Source organism: Odontomachus brunneus, unplaced genomic scaffold, assembly GCF_010583005.1.
Source record: "Odontomachus brunneus isolate Ranch 3 - 2012 unplaced genomic scaffold, Obru_v1 Obru_scaffold_259, whole genome shotgun sequence".
In the NCBI taxonomy this organism is placed as follows: domain Eukaryota; kingdom Metazoa; phylum Arthropoda; class Insecta; order Hymenoptera; family Formicidae; genus Odontomachus; species Odontomachus brunneus.
The window spans coordinates 217,633-237,556 of record NW_022639709.1 but is presented as its reverse complement, the minus strand read 5'-3'; the positions used below and the strand labels follow the sequence as shown (position 1 = coordinate 237,556).

General features: G+C 38.0%; 5 protein-coding genes, 1 long non-coding RNA gene and 1 pseudogene across 8 annotated transcripts; 4 read left to right on the top strand and 3 right to left on the bottom strand.

Annotated features, from left to right (window-relative positions):
• Nucleotides 1-129: 129 nt before the first annotated feature.
• LOC116852862 lies at nucleotides 130-2,919 on the top strand. The gene is made up of 2 exons (XM_032833607.1): nucleotides 130-632; nucleotides 709-2,919. The coding sequence occupies exon 2, from the start codon at nucleotides 1,560-1,562 to the stop codon at nucleotides 2,571-2,573; it is 1,014 nt and encodes a 337-aa protein (XP_032689498.1). The 5' UTR covers nucleotides 130-632; nucleotides 709-1,559; the 3' UTR covers nucleotides 2,574-2,919.
• An 845-nt stretch (nucleotides 2,920-3,764) lies between these two features.
• Nucleotides 3,765-4,422, top strand: LOC116852872 (26S proteasome complex subunit SEM1). The gene is made up of 3 exons (XM_032833622.1): nucleotides 3,765-3,990; nucleotides 4,057-4,153; nucleotides 4,321-4,422. The coding sequence occupies exons 1-3, from the start codon at nucleotides 3,906-3,908 to the stop codon at nucleotides 4,367-4,369; spliced, it is 231 nt and encodes a 76-aa protein (XP_032689513.1). The 5' UTR covers nucleotides 3,765-3,905; the 3' UTR covers nucleotides 4,370-4,422.
• Nucleotides 4,366-8,785, bottom strand: LOC116852876. Its single transcript, XM_032833633.1, has 9 exons — nucleotides 8,780-8,785; nucleotides 7,842-8,527; nucleotides 7,213-7,522; nucleotides 6,794-7,137; nucleotides 6,504-6,729; nucleotides 6,085-6,423; nucleotides 5,745-5,898; nucleotides 5,510-5,673; nucleotides 4,366-5,213 (listed from the first exon to the last, which is right to left on the bottom strand). The coding sequence occupies exons 1-9, from the start codon at nucleotides 8,783-8,785 to the stop codon at nucleotides 4,911-4,913; spliced, it is 2,532 nt and encodes an 843-aa protein (XP_032689524.1). The 3' UTR covers nucleotides 4,366-4,910.
• A 2,613-nt stretch (nucleotides 8,786-11,398) lies between these two features.
• On the top strand, nucleotides 11,399-14,054 carry LOC116852873. 2 transcript variants are annotated; one of them, XR_004379865.1, is made up of 2 exons: nucleotides 11,399-11,814; nucleotides 12,313-14,054. It is a non-coding gene; the product is annotated as an uncharacterized LOC116852873 (long non-coding RNA). The 2 variants fall into 2 exon arrangements; XR_004379864.1 differs by having other exon boundaries at nucleotides 11,399-12,136.
• On the bottom strand, nucleotides 13,770-16,331 carry LOC116852867 (actin, muscle). The gene is made up of 3 exons (XM_032833614.1): nucleotides 16,186-16,331; nucleotides 15,408-15,558; nucleotides 13,770-14,919 (listed from the first exon to the last, which is right to left on the bottom strand). The coding sequence occupies exons 2-3, from the start codon at nucleotides 15,531-15,533 to the stop codon at nucleotides 13,915-13,917; spliced, it is 1,131 nt and encodes a 376-aa protein (XP_032689505.1). The 5' UTR covers nucleotides 15,534-15,558; nucleotides 16,186-16,331; the 3' UTR covers nucleotides 13,770-13,914.
• A 177-nt stretch (nucleotides 16,332-16,508) lies between these two features.
• LOC116852870 lies at nucleotides 16,509-19,549 on the top strand. 2 transcript variants are annotated; one of them, XM_032833619.1, is made up of 3 exons: nucleotides 16,509-17,009; nucleotides 17,448-17,689; nucleotides 18,431-19,549. In XM_032833619.1, exons 1-3 carry the CDS (start codon nucleotides 16,978-16,980, stop codon nucleotides 18,526-18,528), a joined length of 372 nt encoding a protein of 123 aa, XP_032689510.1. In that variant the 5' UTR covers nucleotides 16,509-16,977; the 3' UTR covers nucleotides 18,529-19,549. The 2 variants fall into 2 exon arrangements, with proteins under 2 accessions (XP_032689510.1, XP_032689509.1); XM_032833618.1 differs by having other exon boundaries at nucleotides 17,424-17,689.
• Nucleotides 19,245-19,924, bottom strand: part of LOC116852840 — a 2,251-nt pseudogene continuing 1,571 nt past the window's right edge.

Sequence of the window (19,924 nt, the reverse complement as noted above, 5' to 3'; positions counted from 1 at the left end):
CGGAGTCATATACAAAGTGTCGGATGACACCATATATTTGTTTCGTGAACGCGACATAGCGACAAGCAGCGACATAGTAGATAGTCAATGTGCCATTTTCCATAAAAGCTAGAAATTCATTGGCTACTGTATCGCTTCTAAAGGTGACAAGCGCCTTTTGTGTGTTAAATATATATATATATATATGTGAGCATTCAGTAATACATCCGCTTCTAGAGCTCTTACATTTGGTTGGTGTTTACTTTTAGAGTTAATCCAGATCTACAAGTATAAGCCAAACGAATTTTAAATATCACCGAGAGTTAGCAAATTCTATACTATGTGCATATTGGCATGTAATCTGCAGTGCTTAATGCTTGGACACGAAAAAGAAAGAGGCAGATATTTTTAAAGACTATCTCTTTCTCTGTTTATTGAAACTTGATAAGTTGATAGTTTTCTATGATTTCTGCTGTAAATAACAAGAATGGAAAAGTAGAGAATGAACACACGCTTTTGTTCCTGTGAACTTATTTTTCCTTATTTGATCTCATATTTAAGCATAGTATATAGTTCACTTGGCTAAGTTGGAACTTCTTAAAATATATAGGAAAATATTTAAGTATGAATGTCCGAGCCAACATAATCTGACTGTAAATATAAGGCTTTAATGGTTGTGTTTAGCGTATACAATATTTGTGCAATTGTTGAACGAAAATTATTTTTTAGAGCGTACATTTAAAGTAACTGAAAATTACTTTAAAAATTTTTCTGAAAATGGATGAAAATGCACTAAACAAAATAGAGTATTTCGATTCAACAAGCAATTTAGTACGAAGACAAACACCGTGTGCCGCTGGCTTTAGATCTACAATGCACATTGTTCTTTCACAAGTTTATAAAGCAATATTTGTATTTTTTTTAACGCAACCGTTAGCACTGTGTATTCGAGAAATTGTCGATTCTATGTAATATAAAGTTTATGTTTTCTCCTATCGAATAATAAGCGTAAGAGTTGAGTAAAAAGTAAACGGATTATTTTATAAAAGATAGAACACCAGTGTTTACATGATTCTTTAATATCCTACGAAAAGAAACTGTTTACTGATAGTAGTAATATATAACTTCGGCAAAAGATAACTCTAAGGATTTTTATTGAAGAAAGTGGTATCGAAACCCAAATAATCTCTTGACGATTTTATACGAATTTGTTATGGTGTCATTGTGTGATCATTGGATAGACAATTTGTTTTTTACAATATCGTTACTAGGAAATCAATCAGACACCAGTAACATGTCGAGGCAATTAACAGTGTCCGACGAAACATGTTTTTTCCATATAAAAATGGAAAAGCGAGCAAAGAGATGTAGAAAATATGGCATTTGTAACAATCAAGATGCTTCAGACCCGTCGACGAACATAAACAAATCACGCTATGAAAATCTAAGTATAGCTACGAAATTTACTCCATTGCAGCCTTCATACTCATGGAATCTGGATTTTGGCATTCCCTATGCTTTGTGAACAATTTTACTCAGTATTTTTGAAAGGACGAACATACGAAGATGTCTAGGAAATTATGCCATTTTGTAAATTTTTTCATGCTATGACTATTTGTCTCAACGCTTGCTTATTTAATACAGTAACTTCTATCAGCAAAGAAAATCGCTATAATAACGAGGAAGATGCCATGTCATTAATTCATCAAGATATGCTCATACCGCAACCCATAGCGGAATATTTCTCGATGATTAATACAACGGCATTGGGTGATATTGTCTACGTTAATCTTCCGGATTGTTGCCTGCCACAATTATCTATTCCGGACGTTGGTGACCTACCAAGGATACCGCCGAGAAACTTCGGGAGCGTAACTCCCGATTCGTATAATGCCTACGAATGTTACGTATCCCCATATATAACACGTCGACACATTGAGGCATACCGTGATACGGAATTAATATATGATCCATTACCTATCGAGCATCTTCCACAGGATGCCACTCCAAATAAGAATTTGCTTGGGTATTTTTTCCCTGTGACAATTACGGATGACGAAAGACAAAAAATGTACCACTTCCCCGAGGAAGATAACATGACTGGCCGATTAACTTGTACCGAACTTGTACCGAGACTGATGGAAGATGTTAATGTCACATTGTCGACTTTCAAGCAGTGGTACAAGATAATACCTTATCACAATATTCTGCGAAAATCTGTGCGATACAATTTTATTTATAATCGGCTCCACGAGCATCAAGATATCGACGTTAACCATGAGGTCTTGGAGACTGAGAGTACGTTATATAGTCCTTATTTTTTTGACGAAACTGCCGCAACGAAAGCTGCAATATTCAGCTTACGAAGGGAAAGAACCAATAACGCTCGTGGCTTATGTTTTACCATAGGTGATGGTTTAGATCCGGTTGGTTGGGCCGCCACAATCAATTATAATTTTACAATGTCAGGAAGGTTTGCGCCACTATTTGGCGTTAACTGTTCTCAACTATGGTATGCTACTCATACAGCAGATATGTTGATCAGTAGGTTGGATATAATAGATAATTTCATTGATGCTAGCAAAGTCATATAATAGTACTCATATAATTCGTGTAGTTGATCAAAGTAGAACAAATAGTCAAAATAATATCAATCTGACGTTATTTTTACAAGATATCGATCAAATTTACGTCACTTTTTGGTCAAAATGACGTTAAATTAAGATTATTTTGACTATTCTACCTTGGAACATATCCACAGTTCAGTCCAGTATCATCCTTCAGCGAAACAATATTTTCATAATTGTTTATTGTCAATGAATACTACTAATTCTTCTTAAAAGAAGGCGTCGTAAGATGTTCTCTAAACTGAAACTATTTTAAAAATCTTTATTGATCTTTATCTGATATTCTTTTATGATCTATAATCTATGATTTATTTGATTTTGTGGCATTGTATACATTGAATTAAGAATAAAGTGCATATTTTATAAGAGAAATAACATTTTATTGTCTGTATAATTTTTTAGTATTTTTGCTTTCCAAGAAACAAGTGTTTACCTGGTATCATATACACAAAGTATCATAAACATATATTTATTTTGTGTACACATAGATCAAACCATATTGAACAAAAAATTCCTCTACCTTTTTGCAAATAATCATGTCAAATTTTTAATTATTAAAGCAGATATCGAATAATCGCATATGATACTGTAAATAGAGTAATGTAGAGGTTATACCTGGATTGCACTAATTAGTGTTTCCCATGCATCACTCCTCATTAACTCTCTTGTCATCGCTTAACGCTTGACATTCACTTGCGACAGCAAAAAATGACGTATTCGAGTTTTGTAATATTTGAAAAGGTTATGTTTGAATTAAAAATTGTGAATATTTGAACTGAAAAATTTGATTTCATTGAAGTTGAAAAAAGTACGTTTTGAAAATATTTTAGTACATCTCATGCAATATATATAATTCAAAAAAAGTAGAAGCAATCATTGTAAGTATTGTCATAGACGAAACATGAAATTCTGCCGGCCTCATTTTTTTTCATACGCCAAAGTTCTAAGCAGAGAGAAACCTGGGGTGCAAACCCATGCAGCGGAATAGCAGAGCGCGGAACGAGAGCGGAACCAATCACAAGCGTTCCACAGTTTTCGCTCATGATTGGTTCTGGTCTCGTTCCGTACTCCGATATGTCGCTGCATGGGTTTGCACCTTTAGATATATAACAAGGATAGAATGACACGGTAGCGCTGAATAGCGCTAATAGCGAGCTCCCCGAACGCACTCTATAGATTTTCAGTACTGGTGGTAAATATCGGAACGCAGCGTTAGTATAGATATTTGTAATCTGTGTTCTTGTCAAGACGCGAGACAAATACAACAATCTTAATTTAACTGTCATTTTACAAGAAACTATGACGGATAATAAAAATGACAAGGCGAAAGTCGACCTCGGATTACTCGAGGAAGACGACGAATTTGAAGAGTTCCCCGCTGAAGGTACGTATGTAGCTTTATTAATAGAATACTTTTGCAACTTAACCTCGAAATCGCTGATTCATTTAGATTGGACTGCAAAGGACGAAGATAGTGAGGATATCAGCGTTTGGGAAGACAATTGGGATGATGATGACGTTGAGGACGATTTCAATCAACAGTTGAGGTATTATTTTACCATAAATCCATTTATTGTAAAAGACCCATAGGACCACAAGAGAGTCCGCAAAGTATCTAAACATATAAAACAAGATTGTACTGCCAGAAGAAAACTTAAATAATAATCCTGACTTATTTTACATAGAATTTATAGTATACTGTAATTAATTTCAGAGCACAGCTAGAGAAACAGAAAACTATCAGCGAAGCCAAGGAGAATTAAGTAGATTATAATTTATAATTTCATTATACAAATAAAACATAATTGAATGTTAAGCTGATGTATACACCTACATTTCGTACATACACTATTTTTTGCAATCTTTGGAATGTAATAATGAGAGCTACAGTCTCTATATCTTGTATAACATGCACTGTATGTTTCAAGAACATACATTTTCCTTGTACAAAACTTAGTCGTTACATATAAATGTTATGTTTAGTAAGTCCAGAAACGCATATAGTGCCTTTCCACGAGTGACTCGTTTCATATTATTTGATCGATAGGAGTCATTTGTTTCTAATGGAAAAAATGCTTGGCGTATCTTATTGTAAATGTATAATCAGGTACACAGTCTTCATTTTAAAAAATCTTTCAGTTTTCAAAATGTAAACATATGCTCTACATATGGCACATCAGTTTCCTTTACATAAGTGTTTTGACATAAGTATCTTGATGACTCCCACTATTGAGAAAATAAAATAATATGCGAGCCTTGCAAATTGCACCTAGTTTTCTACCTAAAGGACTAAAAAAAATAGAATCAGTTTGTGACGTCATGATTCGTTTTACAGGAGATCAGCAGTTCAGATACTAGTGCGTCTAACATTTGCATGTTCACATCTATATTGATCTTTTTGATTTCGTACGAACTTAACAGATAGTTCAGAGCTTTGCATGTATCGTCCTCACCGAATATTAACTTTACGCAGTACGAGAGCTTCTCGTTTAATATACGCAGCAACTTGTTCTTCGATTGTGCATCGGGTTGATTTGTGACGTTATGTGGAGTATTGTAAACTAATGAAGAATTGCTCAAGGAGTTAAATAGCCATAGAATAGTTTTCTGTAAGTATATACAAAATTAATAAGAAGCTCAGCAAAAAGAAATACAAGAAATAGAGAAAAACGTTTAGTAACCGGCACTCGTTACAGCATTCACCATTTTTGTTCGAATTTTATTAAATATTAAGATATATGAGAATTTATTAATTATTTATCAATTATTACTTATTTTTATTAATTTTAAATCCTCATACATCTTAATATTTGATAATATCCACGCAAGTGTACTAAAAACTGATAGAATGCTGACTACTGGTCATTTTCCTCTAGTATTTGTCTTCAAAGGCAGGTTCTTACCTGCAGTATTGGCTCTGAGATGTTGCCGATTAATAACTTAACCCATCTAACGACCGCTTCTTGCTGCAACGTGTTGTTACTGGCGATTCCTGCGAGAAGCTCACAAACAAGATCCAGCATTGTACACGTCAGTGTTAAATTTGAATCTAGTTCATCCACTTCATCTGGAAAACATATAATCTTTCGTTATTACGAAATATAACTTGATGGTCGCACTAAAAATCAATATTATTACCGTCGTATGAAGTATTAACGGTTTCCCACCATCTATCCAATGACTCTGAGTCGCCACTGGCTTCCATCGAATCAACCGCCTCGTAGGCTGTATCCACCGTGCAATATTCCGTTCTTTCGGCTATCAATTGTTGGAGTTCGCAAGCCAAACTTTTCTACAATATATTGACATTATAAGATATGTCAATTTTGTAATATGCGCATTTTATATATTATTCTATGTTTTATATATGTGTACTGTGATTATCTATATAATTACTCAATTATTACTATAATTATCTAATTAAATTATAATTATTGAATTAACATGCTTTCATATATTGCAATTTGAGTTACATTACCGATTTGATGTCTTCAACAAATCTCCAGGGAATATCGGACAGTGGCATTAGGGTTGGTAAAGGTGGTGCTTCCTCTTCTGAATCCAGCTCAAAACCCGGTACAACCGTTTTCAACGTATTAAAGACACCAGTCACAGTCTTGGCGAGAAATCGGTCAAAACGTGGTGCTATCGCGTCTGCTTTCTTGCCTGCGCTGCTGCTCGGGCGGAGAAAGTGACGCAGTTGCGGCGGGCACTCGTTCGCTAATCGTGTACATAACGTTTTCAAGTAGGTCTCGAGTTCGACTCGCCCACCCTCGGGCAACACTAGTTCCGACATGATACTGGCCAAAGATGGAATCTGAAATTTATACGCGAGCGATTACGAATTCGAAGATCGGACGTATTTGTTAATGAAGCGTCATAATTCATGGGCCTCACTTCTTCCAAGCTGAGATGTAGTTGAACGAAATCAGAGTATTGTCTCCTAACGGTAGCGGTGGTGGTTTCAAACAAATCTACTCCGCGTTGCTCTACATCGTCAAATTGTATGCAGTAAAATAATTGTTGCGAGCCGTCCGCTGCGGTATGGAATTCGGTCCATGGAATCAACAGATTCGTGAATTGACTTCCTTCATATATGACGTAGGATTTCTCTTCCGCGTGTCTGAAAGATTTATACGTGCACGTGACAAAACGTTTCGTGAGACTAAAACGTTGTTTCTACTAACAGTGGCGTGGTTGCCGTGGATTTCTGTTGCAACAGATTTCGTAGTCTAGCAATGGTCGTAGCGAAATCGGTCGGTTCTTCGTAAACTGGCGATATTTTATCCTCTTCAAGTTCTAGATCCGCGTCCTCCGTTATGCTACCTCCCCATAGACCTCTGTGCTCTGTGGAGAGGCCTTCCAGACACAGAGTAGGTCTTTCCGGAGCTGCTGGCGAAGCTGCGATCTCGTTTCCGTTAACAGCAGTTGCAGATGGACTAGACTTGGGGAGAGACGTCGGTAATTGTTGCGGAATTACAGCTGCCGTGGCAGACGCGATGCCGTCACTCAGAGCAGCCGTTATAATACCCTGAAAAAGGATATTTATTCAACATATGTTAATTATACATACCTCGATAGTTGTATTATTAGAATATTTATTGACATTTTGTTTGGCTGCAGTAATGACAGCTTCCTCTGAAGGAACTTCCAGTAGCCACAACAAGTTCTCAGTCAGCCAGTTTGGACAGCTTATAGTTTCTATGGTTATCAGGAGCCTCTTTGCTAAAATAGACAGTAGCAGCTTGCATGGTAATGAACTAGTTAACTCCCACTGTAAAAACTCCTGTGCTAGGACAGTGACTAAACGATGCAGCATATGTTCTAACGCCGATGCGCTGCGAGAACCGGGATGTGAATATTTGTATGCTTCCTCTTTGCTAGTTGTAACACCCTTTTCAACTCGGCGCAACGCCCTGTGAAACGCATCAATAAGTGACGAATGCTTAATTGCAAAAGGCAATTCCCTATGAGAACAATATCGATATGCAACCAAGTAGAGAACATTAAGAATCAATACATGGATATTTTCATGCGAAATTTAAACTTTTAATTAAAACTTTTAATTTCGGGGGAATAATGTGTAATAATTATAAGTGTCTAGTTATTCTTCCAAAATTAAAAGTTTTAATTTCGCAGCAATATTCGCGTTAGGCCCTCCTTATTAGCTGTAATAAGCTTCACTGCTTTACTTGGTTGTATAGTTTAATTTATTAAAAATATCGATGTTCGCACCTACGATATTCCTTTAAATGCAATAACAATATATTGACCAGCTTATTGGTAAGTTTAACTTTATCTATTAGACTGACTTTCCAAGCAAGTCGAGTTAAGAACTTGCGTAACAAGTCCTGCGCTTCGTCAGGGAACGACTTATCGTTGCTTATATTCTTGTACCAAATTTCTATACATTTTGCATTGATTTCTTGCGTCATATCTGTTACGTTCGGTCTTTTCCGTTTTGTTAAAGGGACCTCATTCCTATGAAAATCTCTCAAAATTGCATTATTATCAGGCATAACACTAGACTCTTGTGCAGCACTCAAGTTCTCTCCCTGTTCTTCACTATCACTTTTGCAGTCGACTTTGTTATTTTTGCCCTTGTCTACAGAAGCATCCAACTTGAGACGACGCACTAATTTCTTATAGATCCATTTGTTCACAATGCAACATTCTAAATTAACTGGACTATTGGCTTTCAGTGTGAGGCGTAACAAGCAGCAGCTCAGCCATATGGATATAATTGTGATGAACACAGCCCAAGAGATAGAAACATATATGGGTATAGATGTGAGATCTGTCCATGCCTGTACAACTAAAGACAACACAGCAGTTGCTGTACTAAAAACTAGCAGTATTTGGTTTAACCAACTCATTGGTATAACTTTGTCCATCTTGCATATGCTAGTGCTTTTAAGTAGCTACAACTTAAGCGTCACATTTTGTGCTACAGTAATCAGAACCTGTCGAGAAAAGAAACCTTCTTAAACCAAATTTCAGAAGAATAAAAATAAAATGTACACATATTTTTGCTTGGAGAACAGGTATCTTTATTTTAGAATCAGGATATCAGTGTATATGAAGGTGAAGAGAACAATGATACTTAATATGAATAAACATGTATCATGGAACGATACAGATAAATCATTGATATACATATTCCATATTCATACCTCCATCATGATAATTAAGTTACTAAAAATGTTGAGAACTGATACAAAGTGTCTTGAATACCATGAAGTACTTTAAACCAGAGTTGGATGTTTACATGTAAATTATAATACTCTATGTCTATGTATGTAGACAACATAAACTATGTATGAGATGTCATCTATAGACAATGAGTAAACAATGAGTAGTTTATGAGTATTGTTTAAAGAACATGCAGCTTAAACGAAAGTTGATTGAAAGAAGGGTTTATCTTTAAAATCTTTTAATCTCTTTTCTCTCTTTAGAATCTTGTGTAAATTTATAATCATGGTTTTCTAAGCAAATTAGAGTCTACAGAATTCTGTGGTTGCACTTTTATCTTCAAAGTTAAATCTGCCAATCTGTCATAATAAAATAGATATTTCATAAAATTAATTTTTCTTGAACATTAAATTTATAATTAACACTCAAAACAGATATTTAATTACTTTTTTTTTGCTTATTTTAGTATAATTTGCAATATTTAACATAGTTTACATTGTCTACATGAAAAAATACCGTGTATATACATCACGTAGATAATGCATAAACGCGTACGCTTAATTTTGAAATTTACAACACAACTCTCCTTTAAACGCAATCAATTCACATAGCATAAGGTAAACAGATGTGTGCGTATATATACACAGACTGTATGAGTTATGCTTATACAACACGCAACATAATGTCCGAACATTCATTGATAATTCTGGAAACGTACCGCACGTCCATTCTTAATTTCGCAGCTGTTTACATTATCGCCGTTTCTGGCATTTCTTCGTGCGGGATTAACCTCGCCATTACGCGTTCGGATTGATCCGAGTTACGTCACAAAAGTCCCGGGACGCTTGCACTCTGTCATCCGTTACGAGTTCATGTCGCGCAGACTTCTTTCACGTTGATTCGTTTGCGCAGAAAACCTCCATCCGCGTTCTCGTTCTGTCAGGTGACGCGGTCATATATTATGTGTTTATGAGACATCCGGCTGTAATCCATTCCGTTATAAATCGATATATGTACGTCTATAATATCGGTCAAGTTCGTTTTGCATGCTTTCGTGCTGAAAACATCATTTTATTTTTTTTCCTTGGCATGTAATGAACAATAAAGATAGAATAATGTTTTCAGCACGAAGATGTGCAAAACGAATTTAGCCACTATATATTGCGATTCTGCGATCTATCGTTCGTTGTCCATTGCGTCCAGTGTGCAATATGCCCATTAGTGCATTCGTACATATGGATATACCTTAATTTTTGCCATATTTTGGCTGCGTTCACTTTGGGTACTTATGCGCTGTAAGGGTGCGTTCCCATTTATCGCGTCACGCGTCGCGTCGTCCGAGTAAAGCCAATCAAATAGTCCCATTTTATTGCCTAACTTTACGACAAATAAAATAGAACGATTTGATTGGTCTGCGAATGACGACGCGCGCATGACGCGCTAAGTGGGAATGCACCCTGACGCTTACAGCCAATGACGTAATACATAGACCAAGCATTCCTATACTTCTGTTGTAGCAGCGAGTGAAGCCGGAAGTTGGCAATTTAAAACAGACTGAGAAAGTTGATTTGTCCCTAGCTTTCTCATTCTATCGTATAGAAAGAATATGGCCACTGTCAAGTGCTGTATATAGCTGCGTTCCGAAATGCACTGCCAGTACTGAAAATCTATAGTTCATGTTACGTATATTATAGGATTTCAGTACTGGCAGTGAATTTCGGAACGCAGCCTATAATGCAGTGCAGAATTAAAAGAATAAAACCGTATATTTCACTTATCTCGATATAAAATTGATATTTATAATATTTTATGCTGTGTATAAATAATCACAGCAATTGTTCTTATTCTGTTCTCATTCTACTGTCACATGAAAAAAGCTAGGTTGCTATGATGGAATATAGTTCTTGGATAAGATTTAGTTCTGTAAATAGTTCTATTAAGTGCTTCAGAGTGACGAATGGATCAATCACATTATTTTATTTAACGTTTTAAAGTATTTGTAATATTAAACGAACCTTCCTTCTTGACAATCAATAATGTAAAGTGAGAAAGCACTAGGGGCAAATCAACTTTCTCACTCTGTTTTAAACTGCCAACTTCCGGCTTCACTTTACGGACAGAATGCTTGGTCTATGTATATACGTCATTGGGGGAGCACACACTCTTGCATAAAGACATAATGCACACGCATGAGAAAATAGACCAATCAGAATTCTTCATTTTCATCATGGCAATAGAAATGAGAACTCTGATTGGTCAATTTTCTTATAGCATGTTCGACTAACTCTAGGTTATTCAACCTACTAACTCGACTAACTCGACTAATAGCATGTTCGACTGACTCTGGGTTAATCCACATTTATTAGTCGAACAAGTACTTATAAGCTTTATGATTGGCTAGTAAAGACTTATGACGTCATTAATCGCTCTCCTAGCAATTAACCCAGGGCCAGTCGAACACGCTATAACTTAACCCACTCTGGGTTATTCAGTCTACGTTTATTGGTCGAACAAATACTTATAAGTTTTATGATTAGCTAATAGAGACTTATGACATCATTAATCGCTCTCGGAGTGATTAACCCAGTCGAACACGCTATTATGCGTTGTGCATTATGCCTTTATGCAAGAGTGTGTTCCCCGCTTTAAAAGCGGGAGCACGGACTTTTGCATAAAGTACAATACATAAAGGAAAATAAACCAATCAGAGTCCTTCATTTCTATTCGAGGGATAAAAATCAAGACTGTGAATAATTTATCTTTTATACGTTATGTATTATATTGTAATGGCGTTGAGGCATAATTCTTAGAGTTTGGAGCCATTTATTGAAGTTGAAGTTATGTATTATATTTTATGTGCAATAGCTTGCTCTTGTCCTTACCCTGCGTTACTTTTTGACCCCTGAACTGATGTATTATAAAATAATAAGTTAAAAATAATGGGAGGTATAGTGAAGTTTGCCACTAGAGATTAATCTGTAGATACGTGCAAGGCTGCTACGAAGAGGAGACTTGAGTAATTTTTTTCGGTTTCTCTCGCTAATTTTTATACTTGTTAATAAACATTTTCTGGTATTTTACAGAGATTTAGTGTATTTTTCGTGTAGTTACAATAGACCTGTTCTTTGTAGCTGCACTGCTGAACTGGTGCAATATATTGAAGTGAAACAAATATAAGTTTTCTCACTCTAACTTATTGCACTAGTTCAGCAGTGCAGCTATAAAGAACAGGCCTAATATATCTCGATACTTTTATAACATATTCTTTCAAGATATAATGCTCATAAAGTGATGAAGTAAAAATAGCCGAGATAGACTGTGACACCCCAGGTAGCAAGGTGACGTCTAAAGACGTCATTAAGACGTCATAGACGTCTTAATAACGTCTTAATGACGTCTTTAGACGTCACTTTGCTACCTGGGACCTTTCATTAGTTTCTATTTTATCATTATTGATTTATATTAACTTGAACGATATATGATCTAAGCTAATGATACTTTCCTTTTCATTTAGGTGACAAGATCAATTCGAGATCAATAATCAAAACACATCCTCCTTTCTACTAACCTGTTTGACCGCTTACCTGCTTACCTACCAGCCCACCGGTATGTGCACGATCGTGCTCCCAATTTTAGCGCTCAAGACGCGAGAGAAATCCCTCAAGAGCATTGAAGGTAAAGACTTCAGAGAGCTTGTGGCTGGGCTACGCAGCTACTCTAGGAGCGGCTCTATTTTTGCTATTTCTTAATCTGTATCGCGTATTTTTGCCTCCCCCTCCTATTGAGTTACGTGCACCCCAGTGAAAGGGTAGTGGCATACACGTGGCTGACACATGGCCGCATGCCAAATATAACGAACGCGGGGAAGCTGCCGCTTGAAATACACAGCTGTTGGCCGTACATGGTCTAATGCAACTTCGGAGCTAGTATACACATTGTGTATATTTGGCTCTGTTTATAGAAATCTTTGAAGAGGTTTCTTCCATACTGGATCATTCCCAGAAAACACAATCTTTCAAAGATGTTCCAAACACATCCTGAGGACTTCTAAATGTCCATATAAATTCCCAGGATATCCTAAAGATATGACTTCTAAAGACTTCTAAATGTCTGTATAAGTCTCCAGGATATCCCTTGAAGGTCTTGTTGCTTTTTGAGTTATGATCTTAGATCATTTGTTTAGTATTTTTCTGCATCTCTTACATTTAATAAAGTAAAATTGTTGTACAGACAATTGATATCTAAGAAAGTTGATTGAAATGATTTACTGCGCCATTTGCTCATTGCATGTGTGAAATTGAAATTCTCAATTATAGCAATGGTCGCGTATATTGGGTGGCAACTTCCTTTCTTAAAGTCACAGCTGATTCGTATCCTTAAGTGGTAAGCCGCCACGATAAAATGTAAAGGATTATACAATATATATTATATGTAGTTATTATATAATATACAGTTTTATTACCATATTATCATTAATCATAAGGTATAATAAGAAGAACGATTCGTCGGACAGCAATATGAGCCGACATCGCAGTGGCCGGTATGGACGATCGTATTCCTCGTTATTGTTGCTGTTTTTGTTCGATTACCATCTTGTAGGCATCATGGATGCCAAACTTACGCGATCATCAGCGAGCGAGCACGTGTCATGTGTCTATAATATAGACGTATGGATTCCGTATAGGTGTTTGTGTGTGTACGTGTACACGATAGTTGCACATCATTGGGTTGAGAAGAACTCGTTGTTCAGAGGTCAAGGAGACTATCAATAAATTAGTTATATGTTCATAAACAAACGTGTTGTATAAACTACAAATTACAGTACAGTCTGGTAAATGTGTAGCATAAAAGCACTTAGGTAATCTTTTTTTTTTTTTACTTTTGCGATCCTCTTTCTCATATTCCTATCTCCTTTCTCCCTTTCTCTCTCTCTCTCTCTTCTCATCTTCCTTTCTTACTATCTCTCTCTTCCTTCCCTCTCTTTTCGCGTCTATGTATCTCGTGAGGAATATGATATAACTTAAAATACGGCCGTATGCGTGGAAAAGGAGACAATCGACGAAGAGAAAGAAAAGAGTTGCGGCGGTGACGCTGTTTAATCTTTGGCAATGCGTGCTTAGAAGCATTTGCGGTGGACAATGCCGGGGCCGGATTCGTCGTACTCCTGTTTGGAGATCCACATCTGTTGGAAGGTGGACAGGGAGGCCAGGATGGAACCGCCGATCCATACGGAGTATTTCCTCTCGGGAGGAGCGATGATCTTGATCTTGATGGTCGAGGGTGCGAGGGCAGTGATTTCCTTCTGCATACGATCGGCGATACCAGGGTACATGGTGGTACCACCAGAGAGGACGGTGTTGGCGTAAAGGTCCTTACGGATGTCGACGTCACATTTCATGATCGAGTTGTAGACAGTTTCGTGAATACCGCAAGACTCCATACCCAGGAAGGAAGGCTGGAAGAGAGCTTCGGGACAGCGGAACCTCTCGTTGCCGATGGTGATGACTTGACCATCGGGCAACTCGTAGCTCTTCTCGAGAGAGGTGCTGGCAGCGGCGGTAGCCATTTCCTGTTCGAAGTCCAGGGCGACATAGCAAAGTTTCTCCTTGATATCGCGGACGATTTCTCGCTCAGCCGTGGTGGTGAAGCTGTAGCCTCTCTCAGTGAGGATTTTCATGAGGTAGTCGGTAAGATCGCGACCGGCTAAGTCCAAACGGAGGATAGCATGGGGAAGAGCGTAACCTTCATAGATGGGTACGGTGTGGGATACACCATCGCCGGAGTCCAAGACGATACCGGTGGTACGACCGGAAGCGTACAGAGAGAGTACGGCCTGGATGGCGACGTACATGGCCGGGCTGTTGAAGGTTTCGAACATGATCTGTGTCATCTTTTCACGGTTAGCTTTGGGGTTCAGTGGTGCCTCGGTGAGAAGGACCGGGTGTTCTTCAGGAGCCACACGCAATTCATTGTAGAAAGTATGATGCCAGATCTTTTCCATGTCGTCCCAGTTGGTGATAATACCGTGTTCGATAGGATACTTCAGAGTCAATATACCTCTCTTACTTTGCGCCTCGTCACCCACGTAGCTATCTTTTTGACCCATACCGACCATCACACCCTGTAGAAGAACGAGGTATTATCTGACGTTACGTAAGCACGTCATTATGCTTAAAACTCTTGGCTTCTCGCCGCGGAACTCTTAATTGAAAACGTTAGAAGCGGGAATATATATGCTAAAAATTCTTGCAAAATACTTTGAAGTAAACAGATGTACTTATAAAATGATACTTGCTATCGATACAGTAGCTTTATGAAATAGTACGAATATTTGTCTTTTGTTTGAGCGATTAATAAACAAAAATTAATGTGATCTGCAACCTTCTTTTGTAACTTACCTTCTCTCATAATCCTGTCATCTTAATTTTACGAGTTTATTCGATTTGATTGCATTTTTTTTATTACATTATTTGGATATATTATTTCCACATGTTTTATAAGAATTTTAATATATTTTCTTGTATGTATTTTTTAGTTTCTGCCACTGTATATCAAGATAGTAGCGGCGAAAGAGCAAAAGTCTTGAGCCAGGAAATTCGCGATACCAACCTGATGACGTGGGCGGCCGACGATGCTGGGGAACACGGCGCGCGGTGCATCGTCTCCCGCAAATCCGGCCTTGCACATACCGGACCCATTGTCCACGACTAGTGCCGCAACATCATCGTCACACATCTTGATCGGCTGTTAGTGTTACTTTCTGCGAATACACCGGGAAATGTAGAGAAATATAGAAAAATATTGCACAGCATAGTCTATGCCGAAATAAAGTCTTCGTTAACCCCTTCACACTTAAATGGCGAATATTCTCGTCACCGGTGAAGTGAAGGGGTTAGTAAGTGTAAATTAGTCGTAGTTAATTAATCGTAATCTATACAAGTTAATTCACCAAAAGAGCAAATTATCTTTCGTTTTAGATTTAGAAATACGAGAAAAGTATTTAACACAGTGTTGCACGTTCACCAGATATCACTTCATGTATTATCCGATTACGCAAACCTCTCGAATGGCTCGCTTCGCACAGTTCTCTTCAAGGATATTCAGAGAATACCATCCAATCGGTCCCGGTTAAGCTTCCCACCACCTTCGAATATACCTGAGATCCCACTCAGTTTCAACTTAGCACTGTTTGTTTTAGGCACTGTTGAGGATCTTGTGATTTTCGGTACCAAGAATCATCGGCGATCGTGAAACGTAGAAGACCGATCAGACGGTATCCCCAAAGGCAACGGTGCGCGCGAACCCCGAGAGGGTTGCTGTGATCCGTACGGCTGATTATTAACGAGACACGAGAGTTGCAGCAGCGATCGCAAGTACGATGATTTACCGTACGCTGATGTGATAGCCGAGAGTGAGATCGGCGGACGGTCGCTGAGGGTCGCGTAACGTCGTGCGATAGACCGGTGAGAGCGGCGAGTGGCGCAGTGCCGGCTCCGCGGGGTCCCTTTATCCATATCGGTCCGCCGCCAAAAATAGCGGTCCGCCCCTTACATGGAAATCTGCCGTCCGCGTTAACGGACGTCGGGCCGCGAGCCCGCAGCCCCAGAGAATCAGCCTAGTCCTACCCTCGCCCTAAAGAGACGTAGTAGAGGGAGAGAGGACACCGGCGGTGGCGGCGGTGGTGACGATGACGACAATGACGACGACGACGACAACAACGACAACGCGGTGGCCGACAGCCCCCAGGTCCAAATAAGGATTCGTTACGTACCAGGGCCGTCAATTGTGTTCCGGTTCCCGTGGGTCTTCGACGGAGGGATGGATCTGAAGGAGTTTCGAGGGATAGGACTGGGATGAGTTAAGAATGAATAGACGAGGATGGAAACTCGATGAACATAGCGTAAGTTTGGAAGAGCGAATTTAAGTGAGTCTCGATCGCTTAAGAATCCTCGAAAGGTCCAAGCTCGAAGAAGGGGTGAACTCTGAAGGATCAATCCTTCAAGTATTGAAGAATTAAACTTCGGAATTTTTCGAAGTTACTTAGTTTCGAGAGAGCACACTTTGAAGAATTCATTATCGAAGAAATTCAGCCGCATAATTCAAACTTGAGAACATCAAAAGACCAACTGATTGAAATGGTGAACGGCGAATCCTGAATGCGACGTCCACGACTCACTCTATGTTCTCCAAGCAAGATTGCGTTCATGTGACGTAAGATAAATCATCCCCTGCAATAATAACGGATTTACATGATTTGTTTATTTTCTGTAAAGTGGATGCTTTCATCCTTCATTAGTTATTATCCTTAAATAGCACAAAGGTATTCATCAGATTCTGACCCAGAACGCTGCCAAGAATAATAACTCGTGCTCTTGACACGAATTATTATTAATACTGATAGTAAAAATCGGAGATGCGTTTATGAGATATCAGGGCTAATATAGATGGACATTAATCTTGATGTCTCATAATCGCGAATGATGAAACAATTGACGAAATCGGCCTTTTAACATATTTAATCATTTCTCCTAAATTGAAATTTATTTTTAAAATTAATAAGAGAAAGAAAGATAGAGATTTGTTGGTGCAGCTAGCGAACAAAACGGCTTTATTCGCTAATTGCAGCCCGCAGTTTGCTATAATTGGCAGGTGGACGGGGCGACCGACTAGCTCACGTCATCGTAAAGATCCCCACTACCTTTTTACCTCACCGGCAAAGCCGGTGCTCGTGCTGATTCGCATTGCAGAGTTTCAACCCCGAAAGGGCGCATCCTTTGTCGTCGACGTATCTGTCGCTCGGCCTCGGCGTTTCGGTTGCAACAATCACAAGAACAGCTTCGACATGAGTGCAGACAAGCGTCCAGACGTGCATACCAAGGAGGATACTGAAGGTAAATGTCCGCATTTTTTATTTCAAGTAATTGAAAGAGAATCCCGGAAAAATATCAATTAGAAAAGCTGCTGTTATCCAATGAACATTGAATAACAGTAGCATTACATCAATGTTATAAATTTTGCGATTCAACAAGTTGCAATATGACACATGTTATATGTAACAGTTATGTGTTGAGTGGAAAATTATAACATTGATATAATATTATTGTTACTTAGCGTTTATTGAGCATTGACTGGGAAAATGTAAAATCTCATGTTTGTCCGCGAAATTAATTTCATATCTATTTTTTATTTAGCTAGATATGTAAAAATTTATTACTGACTTAATCAAAGACTCATTCAGCAATTATTATATTAGATATGGAAATAATGTCTATATTGTTAAACTGTACGAATGCATTCATTTAGTTTCAAATGAAATATGTTAACTTGTTTAACGTAATTATCACCTTTCCCTAGTAACTTTTTATTCACCACCCACTTTTCATCGCGAATGGCAATGTTAGTCCCGATGTAAATTTTACTGTAGCTATTATTATGGTCTTTCTGCTAAAAAAAATATTTATCTTTACAAACAGAATGTACTCAAACTTGGAATACTGCCACATACTCATGACATTCTCATGTTCGTGTTTTAGGTATTATATGGGATATTATCATATTTGTAAATATGTGTGTAAATATGACTAATGCACGCTTTTTTATTTAAATTTATATTACATAAATTAAATTAACAGGTATCAAATGGAATGACTTTGGGAGGCAAAGCAGATTTGGATATCATTCTGTTGCCAAAATATCAACAAACCATTTCCTGAGGGACAAGTTTGGATGAACATATGGACGAAATAAGATTAAACTCGACGCCCTTATTCTATGACCGACTTGGTACTACACCACAGAAAACCAGCGATTTAAATGTGTGGTAATTTCAATTAAAATATATAACACAAAATTTCTTTTTATGCATGCTTTTTGAATGATTGCGGAGAAATTATGTGTAAGTTCGAACGTTTTATAAAATGCTTTTCACGCACAAGCATAACTTAATCTGTTGTTTATCTCATTAAACATCAACGCGAAACAAACTTTTGATACTCAATTTTAATGAGTAGATTTTTGTAGGAAATTTCTTTTATTAGATAATTAGTTTCCGATTGTTCTCTGCCCATATCTTTCTTTTACCCGCATTTAAAAACATTCCATATGATAGTTCAAAATACAATTTACATGACATCAATGTAAAATAAGCGTGCACTTCCATATTTGTCATAGCTTTTATATCAATAGAAAATTTTAATATCATGCCATTTAGGATAAATTTTATACACACGATTTTTTAATACTCAATTATTATTTATTTGGATGTAAAATTTATATAATCTGTTGCCATCAAACCGATTAATATATTAATTATCAATTGAGACGCGAAGTATACAATTCTTTAAGTATTGATCAGTATAAACTATTGATCCAATCAAATATTACGACTTGGTACACGTCCAAATATAAGGGTATCAAAGAATGAAGTATTACGAATTAAAACCGCTGTAAGAATATAAGATTGATTTATTCCATAGACGTAAACTTATATATACAAAAGATGACGTATATACTCGTATGATGGTCGTAAAAGACTCGCCGCCACGGACCAATAGTAACGATAGTAATATTCGACTAACGGAGACCCAACTAGACGAAGCGATGCGGCAGTGAACGGTACATCTTAGGGAAAGGTGTAGCAATAATAACAATAATAATAATGAATAGCATCGAGCGTAACTGCTTAGAAGCACTTGCGGTGGACGATGCCGGGGCCGGACTCGTCGTACTCCTGCTTGGAGATCCACATCTGTTGGAAGGTAGACAGGGAAGCCAAGATGGAACCACCGATCCATACGGAGTACTTCCTCTCGGGAGGAGCGATGATCTTGATCTTGATAGTCGAGGGTGCGAGGGCAGTGATTTCCTTCTGCATACGATCGGCGATACCAGGGTACATGGTGGTGCCACCAGAGAGGACGTTGTTGGCGTAGAGATCCTTACGGATATCGACGTCGCACTTCATGATCGAGTTGTAGACGGTCTCGTGGATACCGCAAGATTCCATACCCAAGAAGGAAGGCTGGAAGAGAGCCTCAGGTGTGCGGAACCTCTCGTTACCAATGGTGATGACCTGACCATCAGGCAACTCATAGCTCTTCTCGAGAGAGGTGCTGGCAGCGGCGGTG